General features: G+C 32.7%; 3 protein-coding genes across 6 annotated transcripts in view; 1 reads left to right on the top strand and 2 right to left on the bottom strand.

Moving 5' to 3' along the window:
* Positions 1-680: 680 nt before the first annotated feature.
* On the bottom strand, positions 681-4,702 carry mdu (mitotic spindle positioning protein meduse). Its single transcript, XM_077434876.1, has 2 exons — positions 4,485-4,702; positions 681-2,525 (listed from the first exon to the last, which is right to left on the bottom strand). The coding sequence occupies exons 1-2, from the start codon at positions 4,506-4,508 to the stop codon at positions 1,677-1,679; spliced, it is 873 nt and encodes a 290-aa protein (XP_077291002.1). The 5' UTR covers positions 4,509-4,702; the 3' UTR covers positions 681-1,676.
* Positions 4,703-6,927: 2,225 nt separating this feature from the next.
* On the top strand, positions 6,928-11,530 carry LOC143914594 (mitochondrial import inner membrane translocase subunit TIM44). 2 transcript variants are annotated; one of them, XM_077434865.1, is made up of 6 exons: positions 6,928-7,046; positions 7,197-7,295; positions 7,467-7,758; positions 7,832-7,938; positions 8,054-8,272; positions 8,352-11,530. In XM_077434865.1, the coding sequence occupies exons 1-6, from the start codon at positions 7,044-7,046 to the stop codon at positions 8,937-8,939; spliced, it is 1,308 nt and encodes a 435-aa protein (XP_077290991.1). In that variant the 5' UTR covers positions 6,928-7,043; the 3' UTR covers positions 8,940-11,530. The 2 variants fall into 2 exon arrangements, with proteins under 2 accessions (XP_077290991.1, XP_077290992.1); XM_077434866.1 differs by having other exon boundaries at positions 6,947-7,046; positions 7,841-7,938.
* A 77-nt stretch (positions 11,531-11,607) lies between these two features.
* Positions 11,608-16,304, bottom strand: part of LOC143914592 (echinoderm microtubule-associated protein-like 2) — a 70,239-nt gene continuing 65,542 nt past the window's right edge. For all 3 annotated transcript variants that reach the window (XM_077434858.1, XM_077434859.1, XM_077434860.1), the window contains 8 exons: positions 16,068-16,276; positions 15,093-15,219; positions 14,875-15,005; positions 14,640-14,761; positions 14,427-14,559; positions 13,241-13,328; positions 12,917-13,143; positions 11,608-12,844 (listed from right to left, as the gene is read on the bottom strand). In XM_077434858.1, the coding sequence (XP_077290984.1) occupies positions 12,719-12,844; positions 12,917-13,143; positions 13,241-13,328; positions 14,427-14,559; positions 14,640-14,761; positions 14,875-15,005; positions 15,093-15,219; positions 16,068-16,276 (1,163 nt within the window). In that variant the 3' untranslated portion in view covers positions 11,608-12,718. The remainder of the gene's footprint in view (positions 12,845-12,916; positions 13,144-13,240; positions 13,329-14,426; positions 14,560-14,639; positions 14,762-14,874; positions 15,006-15,092; positions 15,220-16,067; positions 16,277-16,304) is intronic.

The raw sequence follows: 16,304 nt of genomic DNA, 5'->3' as shown, positions 1-16,304 counted from the left end.
TAATAAGTGCTCTTAGCAATTTAAACAAGTGTTTGTCGGTTGTCTCTAATGCGAAAATTATGAATAATTCACCAATTGGTCTAACGAGTTGCCATTTTGCGGTAAGCCGCTAATCAAACACAAAACGGGGCGAAAATTAAACTTAACTGACGCGTCGATTTCAACGCCCGGGGCATTATTTCGGTTCAGTGCTCCAAATAGCATTTACGTGTGTGCAAATGTGTGTACTGGTTTAAATATATATAAAGATCATAAACTTGTGTAATTGTTTCATAAACATAGGAGCGAAGAATGTTATCTGGTCCACTCGTTATCGGAATATAAAAATTGAAACATGAAAAAGGCACTGCTTGTGTATGCAGAGTGAAACAAATGATTTCATTAACAATGTACAAGCTTTATTAATTCTAAAAAAATATAACATGGATTCTAATATAAAAATAGAGTGACATTTAAATAAAAAATATAAAATTTATGGAATGTAAAGGCATTCATTATTATTATAATCACATGTCAGGATAATCTCAATGATAAATTTGACGCACCTTGAACGTTTTCAGATAAAACGAAATATTACATACAATGAACATTCTACAATACTCTCTTGGTACATATTATCGAACAAACTTAAAATGTTGTTTGCATGTTATAAAAATAATTTACATTTTTGAAGGCTTGGATTGGTGCTTTGATGAGTAGGGTTAAATAGTTGGGGAAGGAATTGGGAATTGGAAGTAAAAACGACAGAAGGTACATATGTAGGGTAGGAATAACGGATCAAAGGTTCAATAGACCAAATCCTTACCGTTTGTATTATAGAATTATAATATTTATGTGAAATATAATTTATATCAACAATCTCTCTGTAATAATAACAATCTCAAACATTTTAAATTGCAAGGCACGTTTTGGACTACGTAAAAATTACATATATATATTCATATAATATACATAATAGATTTTCTTTATAATAAATTACTTTAAATTTATATTGTTCATTTTCGTTTACAAGACCAAAAACAGTTTTAATTTATTAATAATAGAGCAATGAGCTGTTCACACGACGACAACAATAAACTATTACGGTGATTATCCAATTGTGAAGAAGACAAACAACAGCAAAAATGTATTAATTATAATAAAATGTCTAAATAAAATTTTAATCAACACATCGAAAATGCAGATTGAATGTATTAATTTCAAATACAATAATAAATAGCTAAGATGTGATTATAATTATTATTAGATATTAGATAAATAATGACTATAAAACAATTACCACAATTTACAATAATTTAAAAGGGAAACAATCAATTAAGCAACAATTTAAAAATAAATGTTTTTTTTTTTTTAATAAATTTTCGAGTACTCTTGATTATGTATTGTATACTATGATACTTTTTTATCACTTCACTATAGTATTACACATGGTTCAAGTTTTTCTCACTACACACATAACACCTAGGTATAGGATGATAATCGGTACTTTTAATATGGGAATACGGTAGGATGTGTACAATGAAAGTTCAGAAGGCAAGTTGACTTCGAAACGATTTTCTTGGAAATTTTCTGAACGTTCAATGTATAATCCTCCCAATTTGATAATTGTACCTACAATATTCTATTTAAATCTATCGTAAAGCTTTGGAATAATGTATCCTAACATTGACGAGGGGTTAGGCCGCACCCGACTCTTGTTTCTGTTGTATGAGCGATTCCCATTTTGCTATGAGTTTGGTTGAACTTGGTGCCATTCCTTCTTCATCGGGTCCCAGTTCGCAAAGCTGTGCCAAGGACTTGGCAGGTTTCATTGACCCGTAAGAATCAGGTCCCGATGCGTTGGGTGGTGATGGACTGTAACTATCTCCAAAGGCTTCGTACAATTCTCCTATCGATTTAGCGACACGCAACTTTCCAGGCAGCGGTATGTCTTCCTCTGATTCGATGTCGTCTTCCTTGTCACTGTCTTCCAATGATGAAAAGTCCAACTGGTACGAGGAGCTCTTCTTCCTCAACTTCTTTAATTCTTGCTCGCGATCCTTCAAGTCTTTCAATTCCTTCTGAATTTTTTCTTCGACAGGAACGAATCCTTTCCTTACTAGTTTACCTTCCGGTAGTTTGGATACGGCTATTGGATTCAAAGTTGGTGGGGCTATGAACGATTGTTTTGTAGGTGGTGATATGGAAGTGTTCAAGGTTGGCATATTTAGACGTCCTCTCGATGCTATGAACCTTTGCATCATGCCCTTTTGACCTGTGTTGTTGGGGGTGAACTTTCTTGAAAAGCCGTTGACTGGCTTTGTTGAGGAGGTCAACTGAGACGTGGACAAGGCTCGGATCATGGTATTGGAGCCATTGGTCAGACCGTTCGAGTGACCGTTGGTCAAAGTTTGTCCTAGTTCCAGGTCTGATTCTGACACCTTTCTCGTGTAAGTGGGATGACCTTTCCTAAATTCGTTCTCCCGCTCGGTAACTTCGATGATTTCTCTTTGGATTCTAGTCAAAGGATCGTCCCTAGCGTTCGTCTGAAAAAAGAAAGAGCAAAACAACCAACGTCAATATACATATGTATTAATATTGGAATTACGGTTATGCCAGTGGAATAAGTGGGCGATCGCTTCGGGGAATGTTTCAATTGAAGCTATTAACGCAAAAAAATATACGTAAGTTGAACTTGAGATGTTGTTCGCGGACTTAAAAAAATGTGCAAAGTAATCGTAGTCGCAAAAAAGTATACTAAGATGAATCGAGTTTAAAAAACAAAACTTCAGGGATATATCAAGAGATGACAGACAGGAACAGCCTTAAAAAAACCCCGAGATGTTTAATCGAATAGCACTAAAGATCGACCCATATAGACACAAGAAGTCAATCAAGTATAGCAGGCAATAATGTTAAACGCCTGGTCTACACACAGTAAAACTCGAATCAGATCCTACGCAAGAATTTATTAGAGTTGTCTACATACTATTGAAATTTACTGCTTATACTTATGTACATATGTGCTATATAAATGCAGATCGAGTTTAATGAGCAGTAAAGTAGTAAATGGAATGGGTCAAAAGGTATATGTAGGTTTGTGACCTATGAAAATTGGCGGTTGCTATGAAAGTTTAGTGTCTATTATAATAAGGGTGCGGCAAAGAGAAAGGTTATCGCAACAATCAGCCCACAATGTATAAATAGGCTGATTAATAACATTCTCATGGTTATTTACTACAATTTTGACGATTAAATTCCAGCTCGATAGTGTTATCTAATTTGAAAACGTTGAAAGACCAAAATCACTGTGCGAAAATTTAGTTCGCAGCGCAATTGTTCGATATGTGAGAAGGTCACGCGCTGCACAGTTTGGCAGCGCGTGGACCGGAACGATCGTGACCTTTATTTGTCGGTTAGTTCTACTGTGGAACGAAACCTTTCCGAACTTTTCTTGTTCCGGTACCTCTCGCCTACTTTTATGTACAACTTTTTTTGCACCCGAATCGCAACTGTTGACTCACACTGCGATGTAACGCGTTTGCGAATTGCGGGTAGATTTATTTACAGGCGAATCAATTTTTATTTACAAACACGAATTATAAATTAAAACCCGTATAAAAATAGATTGGATAATTATAACCGAGGATTTGCAATTAAGCGTAGGTAGAATTCATTGGTAGTAAAAAAAAATAATAAAATGAAGAATTTTCTATATTGATTCCAAATTCAAAAATAAAATATTTTCATTTTTTATGCATGTATGTATTACTGATTCGAAAAAGGTAACCTCTTGAGGAATGTGCAAAAGAAGAAATGTGGACGCTGTGTAAGTATGTTAATTGTCGAGTAACAGTATGTAGAAGGTGCGTAAAGTTAAAACATGATTTTATACAAAAATTTCACACACATCTCAAAACGTGAAAATAATTTTAAACGAATACATGTCTACTCGAATGAAACGAATGTTGTTTACAATGTTTTATTTCACAAAGACGTATTGGGATAGTTTTAAATGTATATGTATACGAAACACACGTTTTGAAACTGTATTATTGACTAATAATTCCAAAAATCTTATATATTGAGGCATTGAATATTTTTCAAAGAGAGAATATAAACTCATTTCTACAAGACTTTATATAAGGTTTATTACCAGTGTGAATCATGATATAGGTCTGTAATCATTATGAATTAATCCGAACTTTATCTTACAGATCACATGATTGAAAGGCTGCCAGTTGATAACTGTGTTATAGATAATTTTCATGAAAGTTGTTGGAATTGAAAGGGGAGTTTCAAAGCTGGCATCAGAGAGCGGAAGTCGAACGTGATCCACTTGTAGTAACGACAGAAGTGTATCGCACAGTTGTGGGATCTTTCGTTTGGGTGAGTAACAACGGGTCGGAGATGTTTATCTGAACGGTTGTAAGTAGAGCAACAGCAACGGCAGGTCTTTCACAATTGGGAAATAAGGAAAGGAAGAACACAGAGGGATGTCTCACCTCATCCATGGCGGCCGACCTCATCGGAGATACACAACTCACTAGACTAAATTTTAATCAACTCGTCGAGTTCCGATAGATAGTACGAGTACGAAACGCGAGCTCACCGATAGGAACGCCGATCGCTACTGCCGACATTGCAGGCTGCTTGCAAAGGTAGAACCACTCACACCTGTGCTAGAAAGAGATGTGAATGGTTCGGTGGAAGTGTTGGAGAGAGATACCCTCTCGTTCGTTGAAGCTAATTAGCTTTTGCCGTTGCACTCTCACAGAGTATGGACGAAGCGGATCAACTTACGGCTGAATTGCATCGGATTTGTTTGTGTACGAAACTTATTGGATTCTAGATAGAACATATGTATATATGTATGTTGAATAAATCAAAATGGACCGGTGTCGATAATGATCTTTTCAGATGTCTTCTTTCATACGTTAATGCGTAGGTAACTATACTGAACAATATGTATGTTCAATTTGGACTTTTTAAATCGATATTAATTTTATGTTTGTTCACAAAATAAATCAATTGTGAATTCAAAAAAGATTCACATACTTAAGAGGTCTGTACACCCGAAACCTTAATTTTGTTGCCGTTCCTTTCTTCGATATATACGGTAATTGGACTATTCGTCACATTGGGGTGGTCACAAAGACAATTTTTGCCATGAAAATCGCGAATACACAATATTTGGCACTCAAGTTCTCGTTACTATGATAGTTATCGTTAGTATGATGGACTTTTCGGCTGCCAGATGTTCCGTTATATAGATTTTAGTGACTTTGTGACGAGTAATTTGTGACCAGTAATCACCGAACCGATATATACATATATTGAGTGAATGTATATATTGAGTGAATGCGACAGTTGCGCTTCGACCAGATAATACGTATTTTTAATCGAAAAAATCGAGGTTTCATATTCTCCAATTTTCTCCTCCGAAACTGGACCAATTTTTAAAAAAAATTCATCATCGGTTTGAGAAAGATATTTTCTATGCAACTGTGCGCGTATTTTTTTTTAATCGACCGTTAAATAAGCACGCTGGACTCTTTTCGTGGGTGTAAAAAAGAGGCGATTTTATAGATGTTTGGCGGCTCCTAGCTTCTATAAAAAATAACTAATCAAAAAAATAAAACGATAGATGCATCCCAATGTTGGATATCCATAGCATATTAAAAAATAATTTCTCTAGTGCCATAATTGAGGAAGGGAGAAGTATAATACGTTTGTATGGACAAGGCGCTGGTGTCCAGCCCTCTTAATGAAATGTTAAATTTACATAAAAAAATAATAATAAAATTGTGACATTATTGAGAGCTTATTGTGTCTTTAATGGTGCTCCTGTTTACTACTAACTGATGTATGAATTATTTTGTTGTCAACTCGCAATTAAGGAACAAACGAGCATAGTAAGGATTTTATTCAGCAAGTATAAAAATTTGGTGGAATACATATTAGCCAGCAGCATAGCTCGGTCGTTAAGCTTCTGCCTAGCACCGAGAGGCACCGGGTTCGATCCTATGAGCTATATAGTATATCTGTAGTGCTTGGATAGTTGTCATATTTGCTTGAATGCTGTCAGACTTGAATATTTGTGACTCCAGGTCGATCGTTTCATATCAGAGTTTGGCAATTTTTCTAATTTCATTGTTGAAACGATTTGTGTAATAAAAATGCTGCATTGTTTTTAATTGGCCAGGAAGGCGCATTGGGGTTTTCCTGTTAGGCTTCCTGGTATATATATATATATATATATGTAAAAAAATAATAATAATGACTATAGGAACAAATATTGGAGGCGCACAAGATTTACTTCTCGCTAAATATGTCAAATTAAGATGATGTGAAAGGGTTCGGTGATTATTCCACAAAAAGCAATCTCGCGCACGTCATTAAAATCTCGATCACGGAAAATCTGGCACCTAAAAACTCCATCAATCATAAAATATTGTACTAACGAGAATTTGAGTGCCACATATTCCGTATTCGCGATTTTTGTGGCAACAATTGTCGTGCGCGCAATTTACGAAATAATTCGTTTGCCATGTGAACATTATTTACTTTCATCGCATTCGAATAATCTACCCATGTTAATATTAAAAAGTATAGTTTGCACATGCATACTTGTTGATAAATCAATTTTATGAGCTAATTATAATAGTTGTAATTAAAATGGAAATAAATATACACAGACCAATAACTTTGAATTTATATCTAGTATATATGTTTTTGCAAATGTATATATTTTTTAATTTTATTCAAAACAAATTTCTATTTTATGAAAACTATTTCCACAAGTATTTTGAAATAAAGTAAAAATTCTACGTATAAATATTTGCATCTAGAGCTTACAAAACATGGTTTTGATGATTTCGATTTGATTAAATGCATTTTTATTTTTCAGATGGGTGTAAAGTTTTGAATTTATATCACGTTATGGCCAAAGTTGAAATGAAGTTTCTTTCATATGGTAATACTTGCTGCCGGTTTTGGCATGGCTTTTTGACAGGACTATTTAATCGTCAATATTTAAGTATCTCCACTTTCTCTCCCACAAAATGGTAAATATATTATTACATTTAATGTAGTGTCAATTACGACAATGTTTCTGATGTTGTTCTTTGACTAGCCGATTACGTCATTTCGTTTATTTTATAGGTTATGATACCGTATTTCATGTTCATATTTTATATTTAAATTAATTGTTTCAGTTGCGCTGTAAAAATGTTGTCAGAAGTTCGGGAAAGTTGGTGTCTAGGTTATCAAATTATCACAATAATTTCACCCCGAGAACGTCGGTGATAGTAATAGTAAGCTTAAAATTTTTATATGAAACATATCTAGTATGCAATGTAAAAGAATGTTTTCAAAATAATGAAATTTAACCAATTTATAAATACACGTGCATGATGACAAATATAATAGTTCATAGAAATTGCACAATGTTGAATTGTATGGATGCAAAATATTTTCTATTTTAGACAACACAATATTCTACGAGACGTCCAGGCTTTTTTTCACAATTCATCGATAATGTCAAGCAAGATATGGCCAAGAATAAAGACATGAAAGAGAACTTGCAGAAATTTCGACAAGAAGCTAATAAGTTAGAGAAATCGGATGCTTTAAAAGCTGCGAGGGAGAAATTTCATACAGTAGAAGAAGAAGCAACAAAAAGCAGTGAAGTTCTTCGTGGAAAGTTTGAGGGCATCAAAGATAAAGTTCAAGAAGCAATCGAAGAAGCAGGAAAATCAGATATAGCGAAAAAAGCCGGTCAATATTATTTATACACCGATCACTTGACAATGTTTGATTTTATATTAATTTTATATTTATCAACTTATAGGTCAAATAGGTGAAGGTATAGGGAAATCTGCTAAAGGCGTTACTGATACCATATCAGAAACGGGACAAAAATTAGGTAGAACCGAGGCTTTCAGAACAATATCACAGGTTATAAGATATTATTTTCACATTAATCTATTTGATTATTTGAAAGTCATGTTTAAATAGTTGTTGCTTGTTAACGATATGTTCATTGAGTGTTTTTTTTTTATATTTTTCTAAGGCAACTGCAGCAGTCAAAAGCGAAATTAATACTCAAGGTATTGAAGGACGAGTGTATATATCTCCTGTACAACTTCGTAAACGTATAGACACCGATACGGTAATGGATGAAAGAATCGTACAACCTAATACGGAAGCCACTGGTGTTGAATTACATAAAGATTCTAAGTTTTATCAACAATGGCAAAATTTTAAAGATAATAATCAATATGTAAATAAGGTAGTCTCGCATTATTTTAATTGAATGAATAAAATATTGAAAGATATTTCAGTTGTATATGTATGAATGTATTTTTTAGGTTTTGGATTGGAAAATAAAGTATGAAGAGTCAGAAAATCCCGTGATTCAGGCATCTCGATTGCTCACGGAAAAAGTGGGAGATCTCTTTGGTGGATTGTTCCAAAAAACAGAACTTTCTTCAACAATGACAGAAATTTGCAAAGTGGATCCGAATTTCCAGCAAAAGCAGTTCTTAAAAGATTGTGAAAACGACATTATACCAAATATTTTGGAGGCAATGGTCCACGGAGATTTGGAGATTCTGCGAGATTGGTGCTATGAAAGTGCCTACAGCGTGATAGCTACTCCTTTGCAGCGCGCGCGACAATTAGGTTACTACTTGGATTCGAAAATATTGGATATAGAAAACGTGGACTTGTTACTCGGAAAAGTTATGGATCAAGGTCCTGTTCTAGTGATAACATTCCAATCTCAACAGATCGTGTCTCTCCGGGACTCAAAACATAACGTAATCGAAGGTGATCCCAATAAAGTTATGAGAGTTTCGTACGTATGGGTGTTGTGTAGAGATCCATCGGAGCTAAATCCCAAAGCCGCCTGGAGATTATTAGAAATGTCTGCCAATAGCACCGAACAGCTCGTGTAGTTTGTGTTCTCGTCACATTGGAAACGATTAGTAAATTTACTTCTATAGAAACGAAATTTTATTGTTTTGTTGAAACATTTAAAAGATATTCTTTTATAAAACTAATAATACTTGTTGACACATGTATGAGACTTAATCCATTTATGTAGATGCATTTCAATTTGCAAATGTTATTTAGTCTTTAGAAGCAAATAAGGGACTCGGAACAGGTTTCGTATTGTATACAAGGTCATTTTAGTGTCATCCGGCACACAAATACAAATAACTTGCTTCAATTTTAATTTTTCTACATCACATCGACTTGAAGTGGAGTAAATTGTTTTTGATTGATTCTTCCTAATCTCATAAAAAATATAATACTTTCAGAAAACATTTAATTATCATTATATACATAACTATTTATGTATATGTATTTCACTTATCCTTCAATTGTAAATTGTACTAAACATATCCAATTGTTGATTTATTAAATATTTAGGGACTCAATCCCGTTGATAATATTGTTCAATAAATTCAGGTGGATAATGTTGTAATATATGTATAACTTTTTAGTATTCCTTCAACTGTCTAGTCTTCGCATTTTTTTATCAATATTTTTTGAGTAAGTTCAAATGATTCATTCAAAAGTGTTGCTATAGTTGTAATTAAGAGGATGGAATATGTATTTATTTTATTGAACAAATCGAATGTGTTATTGTAATAATGGTTTTGTTTTGCATTTATATCATTTGGTTGATACACATATTCAATCATCGATGTGTAAAGATATTGGCATGTTACCAGGTTGTTAATATGTTGCTGATGATTGTACATAAGTGTATTAATTAGGTTTTATAATGTTAATTTCGTAGTGTGAGTCAGCTTTAATTTGATAATTTTTGTACACCTGATTATGTTTTCATACTCAAAAATAATTTGCAAAAAATCAAATCTGTTTTCATGTAATAAAAGAAGTCTTCATGATTCATAGTGTTATTATTTTTACAAGGTTTTTCTTAGATTCATTTACAATATCGTATTATTGAATATCCGAGGCTAAGACTACTGGTATATATGACGTTTTTTTTAACCAGTGATTTGTATTTCAAGAAAGATGTTGAAAAGTGAACGTACAAATATAGTTTAGATGAATTTGTATATTTAGCCAGCAGCATAGCTCGGTCGTTAAGCTTCTGCCTATCACCGAGAGGCGTCAGGTTCGATCCCATGAGCTGACCTCGATTGAAAAGAATTTTTCTGAGTATATCTGTAGTGCTGCTGGTCAGACCTGGATATTTGTGACTCCAGGTCGATCGTTTCCTATCAGACTTTGCCAATTTCTCTGATTTCATTGTAGAAACGGTTCCCGATTAAATTGACTAAAAACCTTCCTACTATGTCACCACTATTTGAGTATGATTAATGTACAATTCATAGATGTCTCCTTAATTACGAGTTTTCAGTGTCTTGTAATTCATTGGCTTGTGTAATAAAAATGCTGCTTGTTTGTAATTGGCCAGGAAGACGCATTGGGGTTTACCTGTAAGGCCTTCCTGGTATAAAATGTAAAAAAAAGGAAATATGTTACAGCGATAGCATATTTCAAATGAAAATATATTTTCACCAATTCAAGAAGTTAAAATGTATCAAACAATGAATTTACAACGTTTTACCAATCCTAATAACCTAATCTTAACTGAATAAAACCAACCCAACTTAACCTAACCTAACCTAACCTTTAAATAATACCAACCCTAACATGTAAATGGTTATTATTTCACAAAATGTAACTGATTGTGATTTCACTGAAACGAAAGTGTAAATATATTTTCAATGCTGTTATAATTTAACTGTGATATATACATTGAATCTGTATTCCCTAATGAAAATATGCTTTCACTAACTCAATCGGTAAAAGCATATCATACAATTCAGGACATTGAAAACATGGGTCTACCTCGTTCCACCAACTTGAAATTTCTCTAGACTCGTTTTACCAACTTTTTCGGTATCTTTCGTCGTCGAGTTTGTATGTGTACGAAACATATGTATATACTAAAATGTTTTACATAGTGAAATACTTATTTTACGAGATAAACATTAATTTAAAAAAAAAAGCTAAAAGTTGGTCTAACATCATCAAATTTGCCTTCTGATGTAATTTAACATTTATACACTGAAGAAGATATCGAAAAACTTTTGTTGAAGGTAGAAGAAAGAATCAGAAGTACTTTAATGGAAAGTATTCGGAATATGAATTCAATTAAGCTCCAGTGAAATTATACTTTCATTGCTAGTTTGAAATCACTTACATATTGTATATATGTAGGAAAGATTGAAAAAATATAATCTGCGTGCATCATTGAAAATTCCTCGCATCCTGATCCTATATTATATATGTATGTATCAATTTCGACATGCGTTTTTCTTTTTCTCTTGAAAGTTGATCAACTTTAGTATTTCGCTAAATATATATATATGTATATTCTTCATTAAATTTGTAGCTGCTCTACAACATGGTCGAGAGTTTGAGTAACCATTCTGTGAGTTGGGACCAAGTCGGCCATGTTGGTTTTCCGTTGTTTTACTTCCTTATTAAAAGTCGTATGTACAACAACATTTCGTTATTTCATTCCCTTACGCCCCTATAAATTGGTTAGCATAATAAAATTGATAAAATGAAAATCTTAATGTGATGTACGATTTAATAAGAGTTCAAAAAACATGCAACTAAAACAACTGTTTAATTAGTTAATTGTATTTATTAACAAAAATTATTTGTTCCATATGGATATTTATATAATATGTTTTTCAAATGAACAATCAGTGTATTTAAACAGTATAAACTGTAAGGAATGAATATTGCGTCTAATACAGAAAATAACTTTGTTTTTTTGAGTCGTTATTCAATGTTTAAAAAGTAGTAAACAAACGTACACAAAAAAATCAATCCTAGAATGCTTAACAGGCACAATTTAAGACGGACAAATATTTACATCAATATTTAATCACTTTTGAATCTTATTTATTTTTACAAGGCATCTCATCTCATTATTAATTATGTACAAAATTTTCCAAACATTCACTACAAAAAAAAGTAAAAAACAAAATTGGATTAAAATTCTTCCATAATAGTGGAATTGTGATAGTACATACATACATAGTTGTGTTCGAGATAACGTAAGATGTAAAATTCACTATTAATCTATTATTATATAAATAGGCTAATAATACGAAGTTAGTATTACAGTCTACGTTTAAAACATTTGTATTAAAAGTGACAGAAAAGTAACAAATATTAATAATTTTTTACACACATGATAATGTTGAAATGAAATAAAAGTTTGAATATAAAATTGCAATATTATAAGCAAACAGACTAAAATAAATAATTACAAAATAACACTTAATAAAAATAAAATGTTTCATTAAGAAAATGTTACAGTGAAGCTTTGTCTTCATTGACATGGACATGTCCATGCAAACCAAGCCCCGTTACAAATACATAATATGAAAAATAACTGCACAAGTTACGAAAATGTAATTTTTTCAAAATTATAATATATTTACAAGTGTACTGAATAGCTTTTCTATAAATCAACTTGGAATAAATTTGCAATATGTAAATTATTTAAATAAAAAAGGCAACCACAGCCTAATTTAGGAAAAATCCTAACACATAATACAAGAGAAGTGCTCACATAGTGTCAACTTAGTAATTTGAGTTATTTTTTTTTATTTCACTATAAATGATTGTGATAAAGCCATAGAAATCTAAAAATTTTAAACTGCAAGCTAAATTATTCCAGCGACCATTGCATCACGCTTGTGTCCATTCCACCGGTAGAGACGAGTCGCGTGTCATCATGAAGGAAGCTCACACTTGTTACATGACTCGAATGACCGCCATATTGGTGACACAACGACTGAAAAGAATATTGATTTTTAGTCAGAATCTTCTAGAAGAGCATTAATTACAAATTTAATGTGAATCTCACCTTTGGCTGAGTGGTGGGATACGAAAATAGTTTGACTTTCCCAAAATCGTCACCCGTAGCCACTAATCGATTATCGTGAGATGACTCGCATGAGTTGATATCAGTACCATCAGCATTTTCAGGCCAAATTCCGATGGTTTGGAACGATAGAGTGCAAGTGTTGGAATCCCATTCAACGTCTCTCAAGCTTGAGGTATTTGTTATTTGACGACAAGTTGTAGGGTTCCCTGAAAATGTTTCATTCATATATGTAGTTAAAAACATAATATACAAATATAAAATAATGAAAATTATTATATTACAATAGAGTATTAAAAAACTTACAATAAAGTAATTCATAATCTCCGGAGTTGCTTCTGAGATACTGTCCATCGGCAGACCAATCTACATGTGTAATGTAACTGGAATGACCCTGAAATTTACATAAAAAATCAAGTTCTGTTCATGCATATTAAATAACCCGCAACACCAGAACATTTCATTGTTGTGGTGAAGAGCTATAAATATGTATGCAATGGCGTAAAAAGGGGGTGGGGGATGGGTTATTGATACCCCGGGCGCATCAGTTTTGGGGCGTCATATTTTGTAGTAATTTAAATCAAAAAATATTAATAATTTAAATTTTATGTTATTAGCCGACAAAATTTGCGAAAAACATTAAGATTGTGGCTATTTGCAGGTACTATATCCGCGAATTATTGGCTATTTGCAGGTACTATATCTGCGACAGGCGCAAAGCCTTCTGCGCATGCGCGTGATTTCTTGCATTTAATGTATGCTAGACTTGTTTAATCAATCGTTCCTTATTTTAATCTTATATGTTTAATCAATTGTTCATACTACGTCACTTTACGAGTTCGAACTAAATTTTAAGAGGTTTAAAACAAAATTTTAACAGTAAACACGCTGACAGTGACAGTTCACGCGCATGCGCAGAAGGCTTTGCGCCTGTCGCAGATATAGTACCTGCAAATAGCCCCAACCAAACATTAAAGCTTATGACTTCTCTGTATACCGTCTGTTAAATATGCAGTATTTCTAAATTTTGAAAGCGGAAGTTGCATTTAAGATACTTATTATTCGCTTGAAAATACTATGAGTCGACAAATATGGCAAAAGGAGAAGTCAAGGGGGGGCGGGTGCATAGAAAATATAAGTAGCTTGCCGCGGGCGTCATTTACCCTCACTACGCCACTGTATGTATGTATATGCAATATATGTACATATAATAAAATACGTATGTATATATTTGCAATAATTGCCATTATAAGAAAATTAAAACATGCACTATACTTTTGTTAAATCAATTTCTAATAAATATAATCAGTGCCAATGAATACAATTCAATAAATGAATGTGCTATAAATAGTACATATTTATATTTTTACCGATTTCTTTTTCCGTTCACTTGCCTTTTTTCGGAAGCAGAATATAAAACGTTCATTTTTTAAAGTCACACATATTGTTGAAATCTATATTTAATAAAAATATTTTGATCCAACAATCTTACCAAGCATTTGCCAAGACGGCTGTATTTTCTGCAATCTTCGTCAACTTGATATATATAAATGAAGTTATCGCGTGAACCAAAAGCGACTAGGCGGCCATCAGGAGAAAATTTAATGCATTGTATAGGTTCAGCTCTAATTTTATATAAAAAAAAAATACATAATATGTTAAATTATCAAAATAAGAATGTATATATTATAAAAAAAATATTTACCCGTCTGTATTTTGTGCCACTAATTCCCTAGTTACGGAATCAAACACCATCCATTTACCGGTCAAACATCCAACAACTACAGCAGAGCCGTCTCGAGAAAATGCACAGCTTTGAGCTCTATCCTGTAATTTCATACAAATATGTATCAATGAAGTATATAAAAAACGCTCACTTTAATTTCATTTAAAACGCGTTGATTAAAACGGTCGAAAATTTTAATTCCACAAATGCTTACCCCAATATCTTTGCTCCATACGGTCGAATGAGAGAGAGCGTCCCACATTTGCAACAAACAGTCCCAGCCTGCAGTGACAAATTGAGCTAAATTCGGATGACACGCTAGTCCCCAAAGCTCGTCCAAATGACCTGTTTGATTACATTAATTTTTGATTACAAAATTGTCTCTAATATGCATAGGTATAATTCTTCAATTTTACTTATAAATTTTCACACCTAAAACTACTGGCGAAAAAGTAAGTGAGAAATCTCCTTGGAGGATACAATTTTTAGTAGTGCCAACAAGTACTTGTGAGCCACGTCCTTCGGCTAAAACCCGCACTCCACCAAAATGTCCTTCAATCTAAAAAAATAAATAAGACCTGATTAAAAAATTCAGATGCGACCAACCCACGACTTGATCTATCTATTTGAGGAATATAAGTAGGTTATAAAACAAAATTCGATAATTAAACATACATACACGTTCACACATACCGGCTATGAGAGCAATTAAAATTCAAATTGAGTCCAAACGAAGGGGAAACTTTCACAAGACAAAAGTTTTACTTCCGGTTATCGGATTTTGTTCAAATTTTTTTTTATTACTTAAAATTACTATAAATATTATATACATTAAATATCAAGAAAATAAAAATAATTTAAAGGGTCAAAATAAAATAATTAAATATTGTTTTAAAAAAAAAATACTACTTCCGGCTTATGAATTCTGACTAAAACCTTATCAACACTAAGTTAATTTAACATAAAGAATACAAATTTAAATTTTCAGCTTGATATGTTCAAGGGTGTGGAAAAAATCGTGTAGTAACAACATTTTTAACTTTTCTAAGAGGAAAAAATCCCACTTCCGGTTTATTAAATTTAACGATTTTTTTATTATTTTCATCACATTGATACAAAGATTATAATTGAAATGTATCGTAAAGAGCACACATGTTTAAGGGGTCGAAAAAGTTTCAGTTCGATAGGACTAACGGTGTTCAAAAAATTCCCAAAAAATACAGACACACACAAATTTTTTCTAGATCATGAAAACGTGATCAGTGATCCATTCTGAGTTTGAATCAGTCAAAATCTCGAGTTTGAATTTTCGCATGATCACAAAACTTCATCTATTGTTATTACGTACATATGTAGATAAAGTAAAAATTTAATACAAAAGAATAATGTTTGGATTATAAAACATACTGCGCATTCGATTCCGGTAGGAGCTAAGTCACCATCTAATTGAATCAATCTACCATCTTTTCCTCCACCAGATAGAGCAGATCCATCTTTCAAGATGCAGATTGAGAAAATACTGCCTTCGTGGACGCCTCTGATGAATTTAATAATGGTATTTGTACCCCTACCCCATACAATAATATTTCCATTGGAATCACCCGATATAACATCGCCTAGAATTAAACAAAACAACGTAAAATG

The sequence above is a fragment of the Arctopsyche grandis genome, chromosome 7, assembly GCF_051622035.1.
Source record: "Arctopsyche grandis isolate Sample6627 chromosome 7, ASM5162203v2, whole genome shotgun sequence".
In the NCBI taxonomy this organism is placed as follows: domain Eukaryota; kingdom Metazoa; phylum Arthropoda; class Insecta; order Trichoptera; family Hydropsychidae; genus Arctopsyche; species Arctopsyche grandis.
This window is presented reverse-complemented; position numbering and strand designations above follow the sequence as displayed.

Coding starts and splice junctions, on each gene's coding strand:
- mdu (XM_077434876.1), bottom strand. CDS start 4,508: ATGAGGTCGGCCGCCATGGATGAG. Junction 2,526..4,484: donor GGTCGGCCGCCATGGATGAG/GTGAGACATCCC, acceptor TTCTTTTTTCAG/ACGAACGCTAGGGACGATCC.
- LOC143914594 (XM_077434865.1), top strand. Junction 7,759..7,831: donor AGATATAGCGAAAAAAGCCG/GTCAATATTATT, acceptor ATCAACTTATAG/GTCAAATAGGTGAAGGTATA. Junction 8,273..8,351: donor ATAATCAATATGTAAATAAG/GTAGTCTCGCAT, acceptor TGTATTTTTTAG/GTTTTGGATTGGAAAATAAA.